Here is a 15,800-nt window from a genome sequence, read left to right as displayed (position 1 = left end):
GGGATGATGCAGTCTTGGTCCAGAGGTTGTCTGAACAACAACTCTATATATCTCCTTGGTGGAGTGTCAACTGAAGGACAACTTATAACACCCAGCTGAACTAAACCTTCATGGTTCTAGGTATAGAAGGCCCATGTGAAGATTGCTGCTGACAGCATAGGAGGCTGTTAGGAAAGCTGTTGGAAGCTCTTGGTTTTCCTGGAGGACCTTGTCATGCTTGCTTTCCTGACGAACATGACTGTTCTCATTGGAGGAGGAGCTCGGGATCTCCATGTTACTGAGAATGGCTACAGATCGCTTGGGAGGCAATCTTGTCCTCACTTTGAGCATTGCTTCCTCACTATGGAGGGGAAGATGGTACACTGCTCAGTCTCCTGGAGGAGATTGTTGTGTTAGCTTTCCTGAGGGGAACTCAGCTTTCTTCATCATCAGAGGAGCTCAGAACCTCACTGTTGCTGAGGATGGCTATGGTACTTCGTGGGGGGAGTTCTGGTTCTCACCTTGAGTATTGCTTCCTGGCTCCAGTCCAGATTGCTCTACATGCTAGCACAGGTGTTTCATCCCACTAGCACAGACTAACTTCCTTCACTGACCTTTGGACTTTTCCAGCGCAGATCTGTGAAACAGGCCTGCATGAGACATTACCATGGGCTCTAGGCCTCCAGCTGGACTTGTGGGAGACATTGTTATGAGCTCTGTGTTTTCAGATGGATGCACATAGGACATTATCATGGGGTCCAGACCCTCAGCTGGATTTTTTGGTCTTTAGTGTGTGCACATTTCCTTCACTCTTTGTATATCTGGGTGATTGCTAAAAACATTCTTATAATATTTGTATCCTGTATTGTGTTGCTTTGTTTGCAAAACTCCGATTTGCAACAGCTCTACTCCGAGAACTTTTCCCATGTGGGCCACTTTGGCTCAAGCCCCTCCTTGTGTAAGAATATTTTTAACCACTATCCCAGCCCAGGTCTTTACATGGTACCATAGTGTTTGGTCCTCAATGGTGTGTTCATATTTGCTGGTTATTCCAAAAATAAATGAATTACTAATTATCTTTCTTCAGTAGTTGAATAGATTGGCTCAGGAAGCTGAAAAAGCCCATAGCAATGCCTAGGTCCTTACAGAATCACAGTGAACTTGGCCTCTGAAGACAGATCAAAAGAGGCAGTAAGACTGACCTTGTAGTGCTCAGACACATGGATGTTCTTCATGCTGTAGACTAAGTGTGCACAGACCAGACAGGGCTACCATGTCCACTGATTCCTTATAGTAACCATCAGTGAAAACTTACCTTTAGAGGTACTCCCTGGGCTGAGAGCAGAGAGTTCACATTGTAACTGGGTTGGTTTGCTGCATTGACAACCACAGGTGCACTGAGGATCTTATTGTCTGGGAGTGGATCAGGGTTGAACTTCATGGGTGTGGAGGTCTTGCATCTGCACACACTCCTGTAGTCCTTGCTTTTGCTCCAGAAACACAAACAGTGGAATTCACTCCTATGTCTATCCAGAGGCATTTTGCCTCTTCAATGAACCTCAGGGGCACATTTGTCTGGCAAAATTGGATCACCCCAGGAGGATAGGAGAGGCAGTTTAGAATGTTTCTTCCCAAGGACAGTACCTTCTTTCTGTCCCAGGGAGACCCAGGAGTCTGTCCACCTCAGGGCCTTGGCCTCATGTCTTTGAGATAAAAGAAGCCCTTTCCTCAACAGTAAAGGTGAGCACTTGGATGGGAGACGCCATGTTGAAGAAGAGCACCATGGCCTAAACCTCATTAGATATGAGCCGAACATGTGCTTTGCCATCTCATGGCCCAGGGGATGGTTGAGGATAATAGCGTGGATACCTCAGCCCTGCTCCCAGGTTCCATCCTCCATGATGTGGTTACTACTGGCACGGCCCTTCCTCGTTTGGCTTTCCTTATTCTCTCCTGTGTGCCTCCATCAGTTGAACCCTAACTAAACTTTGGAGCCACCCAAATAAGACACTGAACAGAGTTTTAAACTCCAAGCTATTAAAAACCCAACTTTTTCTACACATTTTTTCCTCCTTCCACTTCTACTCCTTTCCAATTCCCTAGTAATAGAACAAGGCATAAAATTTAAGTGATTGACACAGAATTCCACTGGCCTAACATCTTGCTGGTTGCCCTTTTTCATCTGAGAAGCTGGCTGGGAATGAGTTTGCATGGTTCACAAACTGTGTGCTTTCTCCTTTTCATAGTCAGTTTCAATTGGGCCTTTCTACCTCAGGTAGAGAGTCCAATCACATATAATCCTGCTCCACCTTGGCAAGTACCCAACAATCTCTCCCACTTAGCCCCATTTTTTTTACATTTGCTCACTTCCTCCACCAACTATCATGTATCTGGTATATACAGACTGTATTAAGTGCTGCAGGAAACCTGATATATGAGCCAGCTGTTGTGCCTACTCAGGTTCACTCTCGCAGGAGATATATGTGGTACAGGAATGGCATGAGAGTATAGCTTGCTACGGACATATTCAGAAAGCAATGACGCTTAGGGAGGATAGAGGCTTTTTAGGAGAAGAAAAGTCTTTGTGATAGCCCAAGACCAAGGATATGGAAAAGGCAAATCTAGCATTTTACTTAAGAAGAGCAGCAGATGGGAGAGAGTCAGCTGCAGAGTTAAGGAAGGGCCAGACTTTAAAGAGCCTTGCAAAACTTTATTAGGGATTGGGGAGATAACTCAGCAGTCTAAGCACCTGGAGCATGCCTGTAATCCCAGCACTGGGGAGGTTGAGACAGGAGGATCACTGTAAGTCCAAGGTGTATAGTGAGACCCTGTACCAAATAAATTAAATAAATAAAAGGTCTTTTAAAAACTTATTAGGACTGAAGTCTTTCAAAGGGACTTAAGCTGAAGAGGCAAGAGCACGTTTGCATTTAAAAAATTGTCCCTGGGCCACCAAGATAGCTCAGCGGACTAAAGCACCTGCTTAGGCAAGCTTAGGCAAGCGTAGGAACCACAGTTTGATCCCCGGAACCACATGCCACATCAGCCCCACCCCCAGGGCAGGCTGAGCTGGCCACAGAGTTGAAGTTAGTGGTGCACACCTGTAATCCCAACACTGGAGAGGCTGAAAACAGGAGGATCACTATGAGTCTGAGCTGCATAGTGAGACCCTGTAGCAACCAAATACATTAAAATTAGTTGATTAATTAAAAATAAAATTGGTCCCTGACTTCAGTGAATGGATTTGTGAACATAATAAACTCAACAACTAGTTAACCCAGAGAAGGTGATGGTGAATGAGGTGAAAGTAGCACTGGGAGAGAGACACATGAAAGAACCAGGAGACAATTAGACAGTGGCACTGACTGACAGACTGATCGTGACTGATGGGGAAAGTGGGAGAAAAGGAGAAGTTGGGCTGATAATTCTTTTGCAGTTGGCAGTTGGTGGATACTGGGATTGTTGCCTAATACAGAGAAGAGCAGGAGGAGCACTTGGAAGCATCCAGGTGGTGGCTGGAAGAGAGCACGGACGACGAGCACCACTTTGAAGGGGCCGTGCTGTTGAGGGGCAAGTGGAAAAGTGGAGAGATCTAATGGCCAGGTGGGCGTCTGCAGCTTAGGAGCTCTGAGCTAGAGCTCTCTTCACATGGACACTGGCGATGCTCCTGAGGTCGTTGGCTTGACGGTGGCGTTGTGTACGAAGAAATGGGAGCATCAGCCAGATCCTACAGGTGAAATGGAGAAAGGGGACTCCATAATGATGCTAAAAGTCTACTAGTGACCTGGCAAACCAGGCAGCTTCATGTTTGCTTAGTGCAGCGAAGGTGAACCGCATAGGGTTTTCAGTAACGCAGCCCGCTGTGGCCCACACGCCACAGGTTCACCACCACTGGCTGGGGGAAGTAAAGCCGTGTGTCCTTGATGTACAAAAATCTAGCCAACAATCTATGTCTTAAGAAGTCAGAAAAGTGATTGCTTTTGGAGGAATAAGTGGTAAGGGCAAGAGGTGAGGGCTGAAGAGCTTTTTGGCTTTTGTCTGTTTTGCTGGTACTTGATTTGGGTTCTGATTATATATGTTGATTAAACTTGTGAAGATGATTAAGATACATATTTATAATGCGTGTTCTTGCTATAAATATGTTACATGTTAATAAAAAGTTATAAAGCGTAACGAAGTTAGTCCAGGCGAAATGGCTAGAAACCAGATGACAAAAGGTCACAGAGGAATTAGAATGTGCAAAAGTAAGAGAGGGAGGCTTCAAGGAAGCTTGATCTTAATGATCTACCACTATGTCACAAGCCATTGCAAAACTTGGTGGCCTAAGACAAAGACAATGGCATTTGCTCATACTCCAGAGGGGTGGCAGTTTGGATTAGGGTCAGTTGCGAAGTTACTCTGTGAGTTTCCTTGACAGTTTGGCTAGATCTGGAGGACTGTACGGCCTGGCTCCCACGTCTGTCAACTGGTGCTGGCCATTGTCTGATCCCCTCTTGACGGCCTCTCATCCTCATACGATGGCAGCATTCTCAGATAACGGAAGCACAGTCCTCTTGAGCCCAGGTTTCAAAGTTACGTGTCACTGCTGCTACATTCCACTGATTCATTCAAGTCACAGCCTAGCGCCCTTCAGGGAAGGGAGGAGACTGTAGTGACGTGGGCAGCACATGTCCATGGGAAGGGGACATTGTTCATCTGCAAAGGAATTAATGCATGCTGCTGTCGCTCCTAGATATTCTTCGCAGAAGTCAGAAAATCAAAATTTTGTGTAAAATCTACCAGTTTTTATATTTGAAAACTAATTTACAACACTAACCCACATTGTGTGGTCTAAGTGAAAACGCCTTTGTGTAGATGCAGCCTAGGAGGGTCAAACTTACAAACTTTGCACCAGATATGGATGTTTAAAATGGCAGAAATTCCCATTGTTCAAATAAAGAGATTTCAGAAATTCATCCAGTCTCTTTGGCATGTGAGGTATCGGTTTAGATTTTTGGTTAATTTCTCTGGTATAGGAAACCAAAAATGGATAACGGGGTTTAGATAAAAACATCCAGTATCCTCTCCCAAGACACCTTTATTTGCTCTTTCCAGCTTATGACCTCCATCTATAAATTTCTATCATTTGCTTACTTCCTTCTTTTGTTTTCAGCTACTAGAAATAGAAACTACAGGCTAGATAACCTATAGGCAATAGAGATGTATTATTTGACTCAGTTCTGGAGGCTGAGGGGTCAGGAGCATGGTGGTGAAGCCCTCTGGGATGCTGCATAGCATTGTGGGAGGGAGAGCAGACACACAAAGAGAAAAGATCAGGCTGAACTCTTCCTATCAGGAATCCATTCCTGCAATGAGCACTCCTGCGATAAGCATTAATCTACTCAAGAGGGCAGAGACCAGATGACTCAGTCACCTCTTAAAGGTCTCACCTGTTACAATGGAAGTTAAATCAATATCGTTAACATTGTTACAATGAAAATTAAATGTCACCACAAGTTTAGAGTGGGAGGCTTAGGGAGGGAGACTCCAACCATAGCAATCATTTTCTGCAATTATGAAAAGACGTCAGTGCTAGGCTTGGGCATGGGTGTGTGTGTGTGTGTGTGTGTGTGTGTGTGTGTGTGTTGTCCTCACTTTCAGAGAGTAAATTCAAGGAAACTGCTCCAGCAGCCCCACTTTGGTAGAAAGCACCTACTGTAGCCAGGCATTACACTTTTGCTGTGGTTTCTCGTGGCCTTATTACCATGGGTTTGAAGACCTCAGAGAGGTTCATCTGCTCAGAGAAATCCTATGGCTAGCAGCTGAGAGACTGGGTTTCAGGTGAGCACAGTCAGTGGGCACCAGAGCATATGCAGCTATCTGACAGCAGAAAACCAACCACACAGCTCATTAAAGAACTCAAGTGGGAAGTCCTTAGAGGAGGATGTAGCTGCTTAGAGTAGCTATGATTAGTGTTGTGATTGATAGCGGTAATGTTCTTCCTTGGATCCTACTCTGGCGTCCACGGAGAATAGTGTTTATCATACTCCAGGATTTGTTGTTCTGCCCACCTAGGGAAAATCCTCATACTTGCATCCAGAGTTGTCTTATTTCAGGTAATTTGGGGAATGGGAATCTTGTCCATTTGCTAAAATGTGAGCACCATGAAGGTGGGGAGATTGGGCTGACATGCTCATTGATGCATCTTCAGCACTCCAACAGGGCCTTGCCCAATAGGTGCTCATCCACCTTCTACAAAAAAATTTGCTTAGTCACTGTCACTGCACCTCATCAGTGAGAGGAGCCCAGGGAGGTAGAGAACAGCAATTTTTGCACCAGAGGATGCAGGGGCATACAGTGCTGCCTCCATCTCACAGAGAACACCCTGGCCCCAGAGCCCACGTGCATAAGGACAGTGACTTCCACATAGAGGGAGACTGCTGATCTCCCAGTTTTAATTGCTCAGTTAATGAATGCTTATGTCTTAAGAAAGAAAAGCAGCTAAAAGACAAGGTACAGAAAGCAGTGACTGTGCAAATAAGGAATATCTGTATCATTTCCAGCACTTCATAGGAGGAAAATTCAGGGAAAGAGTTTCTTAATTTCATGATTATCATTCTGGATAGAAACACTCAGGCCTCCCCATCCCCATGTACATAATGTTTCAGTTACAGACACTTCCAACCATTTGTGTTATGACTGCTTGGCTGGAGAAGCTGACCACATCTTCCAGAGTCAAAAGCCAGGTGATTTTTATTTCTAAAAGGACCTGGCTATGGTCTTGGGGTAAACAGATTGTACAATTCTGGGCTACGGGACTAGAGATACTTGATAATTCTACTGATGGGGCAAAATTAAAACTTCCCCAGAACTGTTTGTGGTGCTCTGTCTGAATATTCTCTATATGGATCAGCAAGCCTCCTCTTACTGATAGTAATTATCTTACAATACGTGGGACATATGGGTATGAGGGGATATGACTGTCTTCTAATGAAACTTTAATTGTAAAACAGTGGAGGCCACTTTTGATTTCTAAAATCCCTACCATAGAGAGGAAGCTATGGCCCGAGTTCTACACCATGAGGGTGGGATCCTGATGATGTATTAGTGGCTTTGCAGGAAGAAACAGCACAGCTTTTGGTAGAAAGGGACCATGGTATTAGGCTTGTTACCTCCACAATTGGAAAAATAAATTTTACCATTTCAGCCACTCCTTCTACAGTATTTTGAATAGCAGATGAGCAGGCTAAGGTGAGGCTTAATTTTTTTCAGTAAAATTTTCTCTTGTTTTCTAAAATGATTTTTACAAAATAAGGAATTCTGATTAGAAGTAGACGTGGAAAGAACACAAGATTAGTAGCTGCAGAGAGAAGTACAAGTTCTTTATTATTTTATACATAAAAATTTATTCTCCTTAGTCTCACATCTGAAAAATGATTTCTCAGTCAGCTGCTGCCACCTGAGAGACAGTTCAGTCATGACATAATTTCCCAAGTTATTACATAAGACATTAGCTGTTCATATTCTGAGCACCTACAGAGAAAATTTTCTTCAAAAACACTTCAAAAAAGTACTTTGCTTCACAATATGCCACAGGATTATCTAATAGTCAGCTCTCCACATCCCTCTGAGATGTGGAGACTCAAGAGCTTCCCATAGAAGGGTGTGTCATGGCCTGACCCCTGATCTGAATGCAAAACTATGCTAAAATTGCTATTCCTTAGATTTCCTCCAAGGAACAACTCTATTAGGCCAGGACCACTTTCTACCCTTCATTTATTGTAATAATAGACTTTTTCCTCCTGGGAAACAAAAATTATTACAGATATTTGCAGGACATCAGGCATAGCATTTGCAGGCATTTCATAGATATTTGCAGGACATCAGGCATAGCATTTGCAGGCATTTCAAAAGATTGCAGTCAGTTTGAAATGTTGAACAATTCCTAATAACTTTTCAAGGTTTTCCATGACTTACATTTTAAAGTTATGAGACACTTCGATGTTAAGATACATCATTGGAACTTCCAGTAGGTATTAATGGTGTCCAAAAGACACAGGTACTAAGGTTCTACAGTATATCCCATGCCCATACTCCATGCAATTCTTACAGAACTTTGCACTTCGTAACCTGCTACTGTATGAGAAACAATTATTGCACTGAAGTTTCTGTAAGATTTCTCCCAATACACTTCACTGCTTTTTTGTAGATAAGAATCCTGACTATGAGATGTAGAAAACTTGCAAGAGAAACTGATAGTAAGGTTTCTGGCCTGACACTTAGTAAGTTTTTCTTTTCTTTAGTCCTCTCCTCTTCTTGTGCGCATTCTATGGACATTTATTGATCTCTCCTGGGAGCCAGGCACTGATCCAGGCTGTGGGAACACACTGCAAGCAACAATGGTGAAATCCCTACCTTATGGCACATCTATCCCAGTACTTAGGCACAGGCAGGGTCCAAAACAGCTTAAAATAGCCTTCTAAAATTTCCTGCATATCTTCATTTTTGGGCAGTGATGACATGGAAGGACAACTATAGACTGTAGCAATTTTGCTAGTGCCAGTTCTGCCTTCTATATATTGTGAGTTTAAATCAGTCCTCCACCCCTCTGAGCCTCAGTTACCTCATCTACAAAATGGGGAGGGTTGAATCAAATAATTTATTTTAAGGAGAAGAGTTTCTGAGCATGGTGGTACATACCTGTATTCCCAGCACTCTGGAAGATGAGGCAGGAGGATCACTATGGGCTCAAGGGCAGTCTGAGCAACATATTAAGGCCCTGTCCCAAAAAGGGGCTCTATTTAGGACCCTTTATTTTTCACATTTTTTTCTAAGAATAATTTGCATAAATCCAAGGCTGGTTTGTTCATTGTTCTAAGGTTTACAAAATATTTTAAAATAAAATACAGCAATCTTTAGGTATTCCACATACACTCAGTACTTCAAAGGTCAATCCAAGCTTTCATCAATATAAAATGTCTCATTTATAAAACCTAAGTAATTAAATCATTTTACCATCTACAGTCCTATGAAAAATGAGTTATTTATTCATTAATACTCATTTCCAGAGCTGCTTACAAAGTTTCACCTTATTTCTCTAGGTGTGAAATCCTCTCAGGTATGACACTATTCTATTAGTATGTTTCACTGTCTCTGTGGTCTTCTCCAATCCTTCTGACCTGAGTGTGAGTTCATGAAAATAGAGACTGGGTACTTGCATTGAAGAACCTTAAGGAGATTCTGTCCATGTGTAGAATCCCTGGACCTGTACCCGGTTTATTGCTCAGAGGCCTCTTTTACATCTTCAATCTATAAGAATATCCTAAATTCTTTGAAAGCCCTGGTGGAATATTAACACATATTTAATAATGCAAGAAAAACAGCATATATTTTATAATCATTTCTTCTTAAGTATAATAACAGTGAATGTCAAACAAGGTTAGAGTCATTAACTTGGTAGGAAACCTTTGATTCTCTTGCTAGGCAAATTGTATTCACTCATTTGATTATGAAATGAAGAAATTGAAATTCCAATCAATCAAAGATGACAAAAAATTCACAAGACTGTAAAGAATCTTATGAATATCGGGTTCCTACTGACACTGGAAGTTTCTGAAGAATGTGTGCTCCATCTCAGTTTGATCTGTGTATCCTAAACATGTTTTCAAGTTTGATCACTTGGGCTCTATCAAAAAAATGCATCTTGGCGGTGCTTTGGGGAACAAAGTGAAATCTCTGCTTCAGTCCTGGAGTTTAATTCCTTCTTGTTACTCTGTGGTGTCAAGATACAGTATTAATGTTACCAGAAGTGTGGACTGCTGTGTAGGCTAGGCTTCCTGCCCCTACAGAAGCGGACAAGAAACAATGACCACATCCTTGACTGGGTGAACACTACTTCTGCAGGGCATCCCTGTAAACTGGAGGAAGCTTCACGCAGCTTTCCAATGTCGTTTAGCAAGAAAAGGCACTGTGTAGACCGAATGATGGGGCCAAGTCCAGCAGACAGTGGCTGTGCACATGGAGGTCACAGAACCAGAAGGAAGCTCGGGCAACTTCTGGCAACCTGGATCACAGTCACACACAAATTCTTATTAACAAATGGATTTTGGCCTATGCCATGGAATTTGCTTATGATTTAAGGCATTGAAGAAAGACTACCAACAAGAATGGATCCCCCTTTGACAAGGATGGGAAAAGGAATTATAAACTTTGCTGATGTTCAGCGTCCTTATATCAGTAGGACCACAGCCATTTTCCAAGGTCCATGTGTTGGCCCTGAGAGTGCATCAGCCTATAATAGGCTATGAGGCCCCCATGAAGTCAGTGTGCACATTGTGGGCTTCAGAGGAGAAGTCTTTTTGCTGCAGACAAGTAAATCTTTTAAGTCCAAACCTCCATGGGCACTATGGCTTCTTTGGTTCCAACAGAAGGCAACAGGCTTTCTTCAGATAAGAAATAAAAGGGGAATTGAACCAAGAACCCTCGGATCTTTTTTAGTTCTTCCTCAGCTCTGATGGGATCTTCCTTTGCTAATATGGGCTTGTTTATAAAGTCTCTCAGTTGCATTAAGTTATGCACTTCATCATTGGGAAGGCACCGGAACACCTGATTAAAACACAAATTGGAACTTGAGTGATTAGCTTAAGAGAAAGCTCACGCCCTTTATAAAAAAGATTCATTACAACAGGCAGTTTTGTTTCATGAAGCACATTAATTTTATGTTGAAGCAGAGACTTAAGAGTTGCTGCTCTTACTTGCTATAAAGTGACTACTGGATTTGCTTCCATTGAAAAAAGTCGCAGGTCCTCACATCTCTTCCACACAGGTCCTTAGCTATGGAAATTCACTGATGCTATCCTCCATTAACGTCAACTGTTGGATAACAGCCATCCCCGAATTTCACTGGAAGTTTTTGTCTAAGTGAAAAATCTGCATTAATACATTTTCTCTAACTTTTCATGCTGAAGGATGTTGATGTCTATACCTTTATGTAGTGTCACAACTGCTAATGCTACAATTCCTAAAGTAACAGTTTGCTGACTGAAAGTTTTGGATGTAAAACTTCATCTCTGTGTATTTCAGCATTGCCATTCTTAAGAATAAAGGTATGTGCCTATACAATACCATACTGTTCTCTACTGAAGAATTTTATTTTTTATTTTTTAGGGAAGGGTCTACAGGGTGTTCAGGGTCTCACTACTAGATCAGACTCATAGTGATCCACCTGTTTTCAGTCTCCCAAGTGCTGGGATTACAGGTGCGCGCCACCACACCCAGTCTCAATTGCCATCTCAGTGTGCACGTGCCCAGGGGGCAGGGCTGGCATGGCAAGCCTGAGGATCAAACCTCTGGTCCTTGCGCCTACTTGCAGGAGGTTTAATCCACTGAGCTATTTGGCCATCTGTTTTACTGAAGAAATTTTAAGTTAGGATTCATGTTCAGTTGCACTATCATCTTCAAAAAGGTCTTTCATCACTGCCTCCATTCAGAATCCAAATAAGGCTGTATTTGTAAATATATATACATAGATACAGATACAGATATAGATATATAGATATAGATATTTTAATTGATTCAGGGTCTCACTACTTAGTTCAGACTTGGTAGTGATCCTCCTATCTCAGCCTTCCCAGTGCTGGGATTACAAGCATATGTCACCATGCCTGATTTTGGGGCTGGCACGGCACACTGGGGGTTCTGGGCCCACATGGCATACAGTACCAGGGATTAAACTTGGGACCCTACTCTTGCTAGGCAGGTGCTTAGACTACTGAGCTATTTCTCCAGCCAAAATTATATTTTAAAAGACTCCATACATGTGACCTATTTGGTTGTGGCCTTGAGTCTGCCATATAAGGTAAAGCAATGTAAATACATGTCATGTTCTATCAAGAAAGGTTAAAGTCTCCATGACAGAAGGGACTCTGGAAGTCATGAACAACATGCTCTTATCCTAGCTTCTCAGAAATCATCAACTAACTTTAGCCTGAATATTTTCCATGACAGGAAGCTGGCCACTTCATGAACCAACATGTTTCACTATCACATAAGGCTTAACCCTCCTACATTCTTTATCATAACCAGTGGATATAATTTACCACGAGATGCTTTTGCTATGCATTGATGCTGGGCTAAAAACAATCTTCTAACATTAGAACCATCCAAAAAAGGATAGTCTTACTATTTTAGAAAGTCATCATTTGGCTGAGTACTATTGCAACAGTATGTACCATGTGCTAAGTACATTTAAGAGATTACATCTTCATACTCACTCTAAAGAATATCTCTAGATATTTTTCCCTGGGAATATCCCTCCCAAGGAAGGAAAGTTCAAAAAAGTCAAGCCACTATACACAAAGTCATATCACCAGTTACTGAGTGAGCTGGACTGAACCCAGGACTGACTCAGATTTGGATCCCACCTGGCTTTGTCACTGAACATGTTCACAGGCTTGGTAAGCAGGTGTTAAGGATGCCGAGATTCCTGAGCATGACACAGGAGAAGACAGGCTACCTCCAAAGCCTCTTCTATCCCATGATCCATAAGACTTTTTGAACTTTGCTGTTTCGTATTTGCAAAGAAGCAATGGGGGCAATTATTTTGTTTATACTCATTAATAATATGAGTATCAGATACTCATATATCAATAAAATAGAGAAATAATGACATACAATTTTGTGAAGAAATTTGATTTTTAAAAATGGGTGGGGGTAAGTAAATCTCACCTTGTCATAAATTGTAGCATTCCGAGCTGCTGTTGAAACCCACACCTCCTTGAAGAATTTGTCACTCACTGGATCTTGAAGGTCCTCACTTGGGTCAGAAAGATAACCAAGGACAACCCTGAAATACAAAGTAACCTATAAATTGAACAAAGGAAATAAAGACATTTGCCATTTGCTTTGTTTCTTAAGGTAACTGTAATTTAGAACTCACCTATATATTTGGGTTTTTTTATGTACTTGGTACAGGGTCTCACTACACAGCTTGGACTTGTAGTGGTCCTCCTGTCTCAGCCTCCCCAGTGCTAGGATTAGAGGTGTGCACCACCATGCCTGGACTCAGTGGGCAGCTCAGTATGCCTGGGGGGCAAGGCCAGTATAGCATGTGGGGATTGAACTCTGGTCCCTGCTCTTGCCTAAGCAGGAGCTTAGTCCACTGAGCTATCTTGCTGGCCCACACCTGTATGGTTTTTTAAAAAATCAAAGATAATCATTAAAATTAACTACATCTATCTATCTATCATCTATCTATCTATCTATCTATCTATCTATCTATCTATCTATCTGTCTACCTACCTACCTACTTACTTACCTACCTATCATCTGTCTGTCTATAGCAGACCCTCAAGTTCCTACAGGACTCATAGAATAAATACCTTGGCTTACAACTAGAATTTTAGGTTTAATTGAAAGTCTTGAGTTATGACCCAAATGTTGGTCACTTCTGCAGCTATAAAAGACTTATGAGGCCAGAAATGTATATGTAAGCACCAGTTGGGGCACAGACATGCATACTTGTGGATGTGATTTTCTCAGTGCTTAAAATAACTGCTATATTTACTTCTATCCAAATGGCCCCCAAAATGCTAAGCAAGCAAGGAGGGGACGGTAAAGAAAGCAATCATAATAGAAAAGAATAAGTATATTGTAGAGGATATGTGCACCATGTTGAAATCTGCTATCTCCACAATCTCACATAGGAAATATTTGCATCATGAAGCTAGTGTTGCTAAAGGTGTCACTCAATTAGTAAGCCACAATCAATAGTGTTAGACAAGGTAGAAAGGCTATTAGTATAAGGCAGATGGGAGGTTACAGCTTGAGTTTATAACTTGTGAAAAAAATAGGCCTACAAATGCAGGTCTTATAAAGGATAATCCATCCATGAGTGATAATGGTGAAACATTTTGTTCCAGTAAGTGGTGGCTTCATGATTTTAAAGCAAAGACTGGGGCCCATAGTGCAACTAGGCCTGGTGAAGCAGCTAGTACTGATAGAAAGGCTGCTAATAATCTATACACCACTTTGAAACAAAGAGAAATGGCTTTTACTCTCATCAAGTTTTCAACTGTGATAAAACTCATTGTTTCTGGGGGAAAAATGCATAGGAGAACATACATTTCTCAGGGAGAAGAGAAAATGCCAGGCCACAAGCCTATGATGGATAGGTTAACCTTAGCACTTTGCGCTATTGTGAGTGGTAGCTTCAAGGTAAAGCCTCTCTTTGTTTATCATTTTGAGACCCCCTAGAGTGCTCAGAAAACAAAGTCATGAAGAATAGGCAAGGGGTCATGTGGAGATCTAACACAAAAGCCTAGGTAACAAGAACACTTCTTCTTGAGTAGAACCTAGAGGCTTTCTAACCTACTGTTAAGAAATATTTAGAAGACAAAGGTTTAGCACTCCAGCCTCTCCTCATCCTAGACAATTCTTCTCATCCACAAGATTTGGAAGAATTGGCTGAAGATCTCCTATGGCTTTGGAATACATCTCCTCTACTGCATCTATGGACCAGCAGATTATAGGTAACTTTAAGAAGAACTGTTCCTGAACTGCTTCCAGATGGCCTTAGGTACAGATCTAACCCTTAAAGTGTTCTTACAAGAACTTAACAATATCCTTGTGTACGGTTAATTGAAAATCCCTAGGCCAAAGTCTAAGGACACTGAGATGTGTCTGAAAGAAAATGTGGCTTAAAATTATACATGAAAGAGACTTTGAAGGCTGTGTGGAGGAGCCTGAGCCTTTAGTTGATCCTGTGGTTGATGACACTGTCACTATAGCAGAGTCCATAGACTTGCAAGTAGACAATGTTGAGGCTGAAGAAGTGGTGGAAGAGTACTTAGGGGAGCTGCCTACAGAAGAACTTCAGCAACTTCTGGCTGAACTACAGAGAATGGCAGCTGAGGTGCTGTCTGAAGAGGAAGTGGAGTATAACAATCAGTACAGCAAAGTTCTTTTCTTGAAATAAAAGAAACCATGAAAAAAAAGGACAGAGCTAAAATCTTTGGAGAGAAAAGTTTTTCTGTCCACCTAGACAGACAAAAGGTCACTTACTCTTTTCACTTACTTAATGACAATGTCATGTCATACCTCAGAACTAAAGAAAAGACAGAGGCAGACAGCCTTAGCTCAAGTTTTAGATCTGAAAAGGTTGCGACCTAGTGAGCCAAAAGCAGGTCTTATTGGGCTACAGGCTCCTAAAGAGAGAAAGGACACTAGGGAGCTATATTCCTGATGTTCTTGTGAAAGGAGGCTCTTTCCAAACAATAACCACCTTCCATTTTATCTTTGCAAGCCAAAGATGGGGAAAAAAAAAGATTAGATGGATAGTACAGTGTGAAGTTGTTGTTTCTGGCACATTTTATAACTAGGCACATTTTATGACTTTCTGGTGAATACACTATGAAAATTATTGGTGTTTCTGGTAAATTATACAATCCTTTTCATTATGAAAAGATTAGTTAAGGGGTGCTTTGGGTTGTTTATGAATTATTTCATTATTTATTTTTTATCTTTTAAAAAATGTATTTGGTACAGGATCTCCCTATGCAGCTTGGACTCATAGTGATCCTCTTGTTTTCAGCCTTCCCAGTGCTGGAATTTCAGGTGTGCACCACCATGTCCTGTCTCGGTGACTGGCTCAGGGTGCCCACGTTGGGGCTGGTGAAGCATTTCGTGTCTAAGATAAAACATGGATCCCTGTGTTTGTCTAGGCAGGCACTTATTCCACTGAGCTAACTCACCAGCCCTATTTCCATTATTTCTTATAGGAAAAATAGTCTTTATTTAAAATCAACTGGAGGGCTGGTGAGATGGCTCAGTGATCTAAAGCACCT

General features: G+C 41.9%; 1 protein-coding gene and 1 pseudogene across 1 annotated transcript in view; both read right to left on the bottom strand.

Moving 5' to 3' along the window:
• Window positions 1–884: 884 nt before the first annotated feature.
• Window positions 885–1,763, bottom strand: LOC101582194 (annotated as a pseudogene).
• A 6,978-nt stretch (window positions 1,764–8,741) lies between these two features.
• Window positions 8,742–15,800, bottom strand: part of Pld1 (phospholipase D1) — a 172,791-nt gene continuing 165,732 nt past the window's right edge. The window contains exons 25-26 of the mRNA XM_004633552.2: window positions 12,685–12,802; window positions 8,742–10,563 (exon numbers count right to left, since the gene is read on the bottom strand). Coding sequence (XP_004633609.2) covers window positions 10,339–10,563; window positions 12,685–12,802 — 343 coding nt within the window. The 3' untranslated portion in view covers window positions 8,742–10,338. The remainder of the gene's footprint in view (window positions 10,564–12,684; window positions 12,803–15,800) is intronic.

Source organism: Octodon degus, unplaced genomic scaffold (genome assembly GCF_000260255.1).
Source record: "Octodon degus isolate 3935 unplaced genomic scaffold, OctDeg1.0 scaffold00055, whole genome shotgun sequence".
Classification (NCBI taxonomy): Eukaryota; Metazoa; Chordata; class Mammalia; order Rodentia; family Octodontidae; genus Octodon; species Octodon degus.
This window is presented reverse-complemented; position numbering and strand designations above follow the sequence as displayed.